The sequence below is a fragment of the Balearica regulorum genome, chromosome 2, assembly GCF_011004875.1.
Source record: "Balearica regulorum gibbericeps isolate bBalReg1 chromosome 2, bBalReg1.pri, whole genome shotgun sequence".
Classification (NCBI taxonomy): domain Eukaryota; kingdom Metazoa; phylum Chordata; class Aves; order Gruiformes; family Gruidae; genus Balearica; species Balearica regulorum.
Genome location: NC_046185.1, coordinates 97,829,592 through 97,838,140, shown reverse-complemented (window position 1 = coordinate 97,838,140; position 8,549 = coordinate 97,829,592). Strand labels below are relative to the sequence as shown.

The 8,549-nt window shown below is 46.1% G+C and overlaps 1 protein-coding gene across 1 annotated transcript; it reads right to left on the bottom strand.

The window, feature by feature from the left end:
* Positions 1–3,502: 3,502 nt before the first annotated feature.
* Positions 3,503–8,290, bottom strand: EDN1 (endothelin 1). Its single transcript, XM_075745030.1, has 5 exons — positions 8,012–8,290; positions 7,665–7,806; positions 6,560–6,718; positions 6,167–6,274; positions 3,503–4,784 (listed from the first exon to the last, which is right to left on the bottom strand). The coding sequence occupies exons 1-5, from the start codon at positions 8,073–8,075 to the stop codon at positions 4,646–4,648; spliced, it is 612 nt and encodes a 203-aa protein (XP_075601145.1). The 5' UTR covers positions 8,076–8,290; the 3' UTR covers positions 3,503–4,645.
* Positions 8,291–8,549: the final 259 nt, after the last annotated feature.

Genomic DNA, 8,549 nt, shown 5'->3' with positions numbered 1-8,549 from the left:
TACCAGCTGATTGTTTAACCATATTGAGAAATAGCAAAACAGGCCTCCCTATCATTTTTCACCTAGCTCAGATTTGATCAGAGATATAAAATAAAGAAAGACACGAACACCCATTCTGGCTAAGTTTCCGAAATGTCGTTCGCACGATGTTTACCTCAGGAAAAATGATCCTGCCGCTATCTTTGTACTTTATCTGTGGCGCTCTGTCTCTTCACATACTTACACTCACCATCACAGCTTCCAAGCATTCTCCTCTAATTAATCAAAAACTCCGTCCTTTTGTTTCCTAGGTCACAAAGGAAGAACAGTAAATTAAATAAAGATATCGGCTGCGAATAGAAGCTGGATTTCTACCCAAGGAACCTAATAATAGTGCCATGGTGCAGACGAAGTCAAAATTGATATGGTTTTATATACACAGAGGCAAACAGTTGAGTGTGAAGAAAGTAAACATCAGATAGCATTCAAACAGCGGTTTATCCAGCTCATTCTGTGTTTGTAAATATAGAAGTGTGTTGTGGAGGCTAAATTTATCCTAATGTAAGGAAACATGAACAAAGAGGCTGGTATTTGGTAACTTCTATAGGCAACATTAGGACATCCTGCGTGAATTATTTTGGGGCAGTTCGTGATAACATGGTACAGATTAGAGTTGCCATTTCTGGAAAAATTAAGTCAGAATTATGTAGATAAGACGGAAAGAATTTCAGTAGCATTGTAGTATTTTCCTGACTTGAAGCCTGACTCACAAGTCAAAGCTTTGTTTTATTGTATACCTTGTTTTGATATATAGTCAAAACAGCCTTTAAACAGAGAAAATAAAAATAAACCAGCTGAGAAAGAAAGAATTACACACAGCATTGAATAAAAATAAGTGCAGCAAGATTAATTTTGGAGAGAAATAGTTGTCTTTTCCTGTGAAACTTTTTGCAATTTCAGAAATGGCCATGCCAAACCCAGAAAAAATCAAAGGAGGGAGACACAATTTGGTAACAGCTCAGAAACGGGGCCTTTCCTTGTTCTTGATCCACGCTGGAATTTCAGCCATACGTCAGGTGTATTTTGGGACCATTAGAGTATGGCCAGGCTGGAAAGCGGTGACCCTCTTCTCTATATGTTTCCCTTTGTCCTTCTCAAATTTCATCCTGGGTTAGAAGAACCTCTCACTTAAAAAGGAGATAGATTATGGCCATGAAAGGTTTACTTTTTAAGAGAAGAAGTGAGATGATTAGTTCTAGTTAGAAGGAGAGCCCTGATTCTGCAGCTTTGCCTCTGCAGTCAGCACAATGTTTCCATTGGCTTCAGGTAGAATATTTTTTCGCTCAGGTCATTTATTATAAGTAAGAATGTACTTTTACACTGCTCTGTGTTCAGTGCCATAAATCCCAGCACATACCATGCCTCTCTTTTTTCACCGGGGGCTCTGGCCTGAGTTATTGAATCGCTTTCCGCTATGGAGCTCGCTTTGAGAAGGAGCAAACCTCTGGGACAGACCCTGGTACTTGTATGTGAGCCAGCCTTAAGATAAAACACTTCATGTTCCCTTTTGCTTATTCAGTGAGACAAACAGACTGTTAAATTCTGGTTTTCGGTCCAGATCATTAATGCAAACCAGGGTAAGCTGCAGTTTATGTTCCTATGCCAGAAGGTAAATAGCACGGGGTGAGGGGCAGGGACGCACCCCCTTCCGCCCCCGCCGCATGCGAATAGGCCCCTGGAGCAGGCTGGGCAGCACGAAAGCACTTTGCTCTTCCCAAAGCCTGCAAGCCCCCAGCATCGGGGCATCTAACCCTCCTTGTGCTGTTTGCATTGCCTCTCGGGCTCGGTGCTGTGCGGGACTCTTACTTTACCTCGCTCAGCTCTGGGGACTGTGCCTTCCCCAAAAGGCCAGGGGGTGCCCATCACTACACAAAGCCGCAGCACGAGCAAGCAGTGGGGTCAGTTCAGGAAGGGGAAAGGAGGATGAAAGCCCGATCTGGAGGCCAGGCATGAGCACAGAAAACCCTAGAAGGAACAGGTTTATTTTTAGCATGATCTCTCAAGAATCCCTTGAGCAGCTGGCCAGGAATTTGGGCCACTGAAGCCTACCCATGGCACCATTTAGCCTGGCCACCTAGAAAGTCCAGATAGCCAGCCTTCATAATAGCACAGGCACCGCTGCAGCGCTCCTCCGCTCCCAGCATCGCTCCTCTCCTCCCGTTCTCTCCTGGGAGAGAAAACAGGAGTGACTGGGACAGGGATGACGATGCACGGCCCCTTCCCTGGCAGGGGCACCCCATGCCACCCACTCGCCTGCCACGTCGGCTGGGTGAGAGGCAGCACCTCGACTACTTGCTTGTTTATTTTCCCTGCCGAAGGCAACTACTGGAGGGGGAAGAAACGGCAAAACCAGGGAGCATTAGCGAGGTCTCTTCACACCTGACAGAGGTCACCGATCCACGCACGACCCGAAGCAGAGATCAAAGGGCGGCTCGGGGGGGGGGGCCGCATCCCGCCCTGCAGCAGCGCAGGGGCTCCCGGTTCCTTCCCACTGCCTGGGCCAGGCTCTCCTGTCGGACCCCGGCTGCCAGCACTGCCCTCTCTTCACTGAATTACTGCCCCAAAACATAGCAGAACAGCCTGAAGGAAACATGATGTAGGCTTTATTCAGCCTTATGGTGTTTGGGGGTGAAAAATGCTGCAAACAAATGAATATTGACAAGAAATCCAGAACCATTTCAGAAATTTTTAACAGTGATGTGCTGTCAGTGTTTGTAAGTGTCACACATCTTGTCTTGTATCTGTTTGTAAACATTTATTTAAAAAAAAAAAAAAATCCAAACACTTAGTTTTATCCATGGACTAACTCTTGTGCTTTTTTTTTTTTTTTTTTAATCTCCTATAGGGTCAGAGACAATTAAATTCATTTATTTGCTTTAAGCATCTTTCCAGCTAACCACTTTAGGCCAATGTTTGGAGACATGCAAAGTTTCACTATAGCTCTAGCTCTTTCCTGGGCTTGGGCCAGGCTCCATTGAAATCTCCATCTTTAACTTGCATGGGCTGGGCTGAGACTTTTAGGATAGCATGGTAATAAATAACATAACACTGCCTAGTCCAATAGAGCCCACAAAGTATCCAGTGTGTGCATTTTCTCCTCTAGTTCATCTATATCCAATCCCTGACTGGCCATATTTTAATGGTACGGTAAATCTGACACTAGAATTTGTACTATTGGATGAAAAAGACATCAGCCAGGTGACAGTGCTGCTCCGGGATGAGTTCATTTGGCCAATTCAAATTCCACCATAAAGTTTTGGTGAGCAAGCTTGAAGCTACAACAAGTATTATGCGTTGTCTCACATCTGGCACAACCTTTCTGTGTTGTGATCTGGCTAGTCTGACAGAAAGGCAGTCACATGTGCACACTGCATCTAGGTCAGCTTCATACATGGGGCAATCCACTTCCAATATCATGGAGCCACAGCCTGTGGAAAAATGGGGCATATGAAAAACAAGCCAGTACAGTAATTAAAAATATTTATTTCTGAAGATATTTACCTTGATAGGCATAAAGCATTTTCCAATTTCATACAGAAATACATAAAACATGCATAGACCAATATGGCCTACTTCAATGTGTATTCAACATGGTAAATATAATGAAGAACTTGTGTGAATATAAATACAAAACACAAAAAATAAGCACATAAGATTCAACCTGTCAGCAAATTCAACAATGTGAATAAATTCACTGCTATAAACATTCACCCAATATTAGCCTTTTGACATAATTCAAAACAACCCTTTGTCTCAACGCATTTCCACTAAACAAGGCACTGAATAAATCTCACAACAGCCTCTGGTATTTCGGGGCATTTTTGGTGGCATTTAAGACACAACAACCTCTATTATTAGAAGTTCAGTTAGCCAAATGCTCTTGTTATGGGAAACCTAGTAGTGTCCTCTAACTTTTATTTTATGTTGAAGAGTCCTTTGGTATCCAAAACCAAAGGACTTTGACTATGCAAACAACCACAGTGTGTAACCCACATTCAGATAACTCTGGTTGTACAAGTAAACTAGACTTCTGGAAAAAGGCAAAGGGTTGCAGCTGATTAGTAAAGGCAATAAAAAGGTGTAAAAATACTCTAGCAGGAGTGCAACAAACAGTACGCGAGGTAGACATGTATATACGCAGTAAGTCCTGATTAAAGTAGCACTGGGACTTTTGTATTTGCATCTTAATCAAAAGGCAGAGTTTTTCACTTTGAAGTTTGTCCACTCAGATCTTGCTTTCTGTCCTTTCTAAGCACATCTGTGAGGTCTTCCTTGCAAGATGCTTTTGACATAGACCCCGAAAGCCGCTCAACTGATGGGTAGCATTCCAGAAGCAATGTTTAAATGTTTCTTCAGAAAGATGGCTTTTCATGTATGTTACTGCGGATTCCCCTTCAACCCCTCTACCCATCCATCTGAATTCCAAAATGATGAAATCCTTTGCTTTTATAGCTCCAAATACGGGACTTCCTTAGTGTTTTGCTCTGCTGCGCAAACACTTGGACAGGAAGGCCCTTCGCCATCATGGAATGTTAGAAGTCAAGAGAGAGTTTTGGTGACGCTTTGTCAGCAAGTGTGGTGGAGAAAGATTCAGGTGATCTTCCCACTAGGATGCTTTCAGGCTTTCCCAGATGCTTTGCCTTTTGTTTGCCCTGTTATGTTTCAGCTTCCACCCTTTCTGGAGCTCAGCCTTCAGCTTTGCAATACTGAAGGAAGCTTTGATACTGTTACCAATGGCTTCCAGCCTGCAAAAATAAGAAATATACATTCACTGTTACAATAATGAAAGATGCATCTCCAGTGGGCAAATATTCAGTTTTTTATTAAATAAGCTTCAGTCTAGATTTCTGCCATGGGATCCTCAGTAACTGCTGATTGCTATACCTCTGTCAGAATTACACTAACTTAAGCCACTTGAAATATTGGATTCAGAATTTCAATGCAAACATTAAAATAAGTTAAAATATTCATTGAAAATAGATGGCCCAGACTTCCTTAAATAGCACATATCCAGTCAAGAGGTCTTCAGCATTACTCTTTTTGTCTGTTTTGTTTCTTTTAGGTAAACCTGACACTGCTTCCAATGAATGGGTGCATTTTTCAAGTAAGCAAGCAAGCCTCATTTTCAAAAATTATTTAAGACTTCCAGGGCCTAAGTCTCACTCAGAATCATCAGGCTGCCTGCTTCCATAAATTCTGTTCTGCTTTTCAAAGCAGCGCTAAAGAGTCCTCTTCTGTATGGGCAAACTTGTGTATGCCATACTTTTACATGGCTGAACGCTGAACGCCGGAGCTGATAGAGCTGTGCTAACACTCAGCTTCAAAGCTGACTTCACCTCTGTGGGGTTCATAGCTGCACCAAGTCCAATGCAGGTGTCTCTGAACTGCACTGTGGAGTGATGTTGCTGCCTACTGCCACTCAACTTACTCTGCACAGACCTCAAAGGGCAGTCCTGAAATTTACTCCTAATATCAAATATTAAATTGGGCTCAAATATTAATTTAGTCTTCATTTTCCCTTTCCTCAACCTTTTTGCACTCATTTCCATCACTAATATCCTGTACTCATTTTACGCACATTTATCAGGCAATGTAAGAGATAAGGCAAGTAGAAATCTGCCTCCTGCATTCTAAAAAGCCAGCCATACCAGCCAGAAGAAACAATATATTCAAAATCTGGATAGATCAATAATCTTTTTTTCCCCTCCAGTAAAATAAAGTATGTAAGAAAAGGCATTCTGATTCAATTTCATATTTGAATAGTTGGGACATAATATTTTTAAGTAGTTAAGATAGATAGTGCATGAACACACTAAAATGATGGGCTCTTTTTATTTCTGTCAGTATTTCATGATTTCATACTCTTCTGAAGTTTGGTGTATTTCGTAGGCCTACGACTAAGCCTGCTTCCTCTAAGCAAATGGAGGACGCAAGACAGAGCTAAGCACTTGTGTCTTCACAAGATAAAAACACACTGCATGAAGGAAAGCCCTCAAGACATCCTCACTGATTCATCTGTAACTCTCAAGCTGAAATCACCAGCTAAGCCCACGCTGACCTGAAGGCAGGTGAACTGTGCTCTCTATTGCTGCTCCAGGGAACTACAACAGGATGAGAAGAAACTCACCGCTTCATTTTCTTGCTGTCAACAAGCTGTCGGTTCATGCACTTGGGTCCGATGCAATTGCCAGCTTTGTTGCGGTGACGCAAGGTTTTCTCCACTGTGGACTGAGCCCTGTTAAAAGTGAAAAGGCACTGCTGTTAAAAACAAAACAAAACAAAACAAAACACAAGTCTGCAGTCCACAAGGTGAGACATCTCATCAACCGCTTCTCAAGGCATGTAATAAGCCATCTTTCTGGGCCAAACCATAGCATGTATTACAGCTGTGTGAGCACTCAGGTAGGAGGCAAGGCTTTGGGGAGATTATGCACTCAGCAAGTGCCAAAATGAGTAAGTTTACCACAATCCATCCCTTTTACATGCACTGCCTTTTAAAGAGTAGCAACAATCGACGCACCAGAGATCTTTTCCTGTCTGGCAGAAGTTCAGACATTTCTTGTCCTTCTGGTTGGCACATTGGCATCTGCTGCTAGGTTCAGTGAGCATCTCCGGCACCATGTCCTTCAGCGATCTTCTGGAACGAGAAGGGCCTCCAAGACCATACGGAACAGTCTTCCTATGATCAAAGAGACAACATGAAAGTCAGTCAAATAATCCTGCGGCTCCAAAACAGCGGGGTATTTGGGGCAATCTTATCAATGGGATTGATTGCATGAGTAAAGGTTGTGGGATTGGGAATGCCTTGTCGATCACAATTTTCATGCAAATGCTTCTGATGATCCTGGAACATATTCATTAGCATGGCTACTGACAAGGCTAATGACCTTTTAATTGTGATTTCATAAGGCTTCTGTGCCTCCCTGTTAGACAGAAAGCAATAAAACCTCATCTCTTTGAACTTTGGTAACTGCTAACATCGAAAGAAGCAATAAAAATGAGGAACAGATCCTCTCCGCTCCGAGGAAACTCAGTAGCAGAACAAATCACCTAAGTCAGTGTTTGCAGTGTTAGGTGAGGCTCCGGCTCACTCCTCTTTGGTGAGGAGAGCATAGAAATGGACACTGTACCCTATTAACACATGGGATGCGTTAATTTGCAGCAAGAGGCAGTGAGGAGCCACTCTGTGCCAAAGTAAGCCTTCCAGCCTCCTAACTTGTCGGAAAGAAAAATGCTCAGGCAAATTCAGGCTGGCAAAACCATACTTTTGGCATTTGGTCTGCTTCTGATTCATAGCGAAAAGTATCCCACAGCCTTTGCTGAGCAGTGCCCAAAGGAAATACTCCTGCCCGGATTTTAGGAACGCAGGTGTGTTAGGACTATTAGGAGCTATCGTCTGCTCAATCTCGGTGGTCAAACCCTGCTTGCTTTCTCCCGGTGAACAGTAAGCAGGAGGTGTGTGGGGGGGAGAAAAGCCATAGGAGAGACCGTGCAAATAACTGTTCCTTCCTCCCCTTCCCATTTCTGCAGGGAGCTTGTTCTTCTTAAGTCCCCCTCCCCTTTTCCCAACCAAAGGGGAACCCAGCGCTCGGCAACTGCCGAAGCAGCCCCCCCGGTCCACTCACTCGGGGGTGTTGATCCAGATGATGTCGAGGTGACAGAAGTAGACGCACTCCTCGTCCAGCAGCGAGGAGCAGGAGCAGCGCCGGGCGCGGCGGTGCGCGGCGGTGGCGGGGGGCGGCGCGGCGTCCGCTTCGGCTCCGGGGGCTGCGGGAGGGAGCGGCAGAGCTCAGCACCCGCGGCAACCACGCACCCCGCGCATCTCCGCCGGCAGGCCCTCCCGCCGCATCCCTCAGCCTCCTCCGGCCGCCTTCCCCCCCGGGGGGGTCCGGCACGGAGCCCCGGTGAGACCCGGCAGCACCCCGCAGGGACGGACCCAGGCGGCGGCGAGCGGCTGGGGGCCGTCACCTACCTGCCGGCAGCAGCCCCGGGCAGAGCACGAAGAGCAGCGAGACGATCATCTGGGAATAATCCATAGCAGGCAGCGGAGAGCGGACGGAAAAAAAAAAAAAAAAAAAAAAAAGGGGGGGGGATGGAAGGGAAAAATTAATAAGAGAGAAAAAATGAGGGAAAGTCTCTCCCAGCGTCGGGACGGAGAGCCGTGTCCCGTTCTCTGCGGGGCGCAGCGCGGGCACAAGCAGCGGCTCGGTGCGCCCCGGCGCGTCTGGCTGGCGCGGCGGTCCCCGGCGCCCTTTTATAGCGAACCCCCATGGAGCGGGTAAACAGCCCCGGCGCTATTTTATCCCGAGACAATGTTATTCTGCTATTAGTCACCGCGCGGCAACGTGCGGGCCGAGATAAGGCCGGGCTGGAAAGGAAATCGCCTGCGAACTTCAGAGCGGCGGGCGGCGGCGGGCGACCGGGGGGGGCCGGGGGCGACCCGAGGGCGGGGAGGGGAGAGGCGGGGCGGCGGCGGCGGGGGGGGGGTGTGAGCCGCGGGCCGCGCCGGG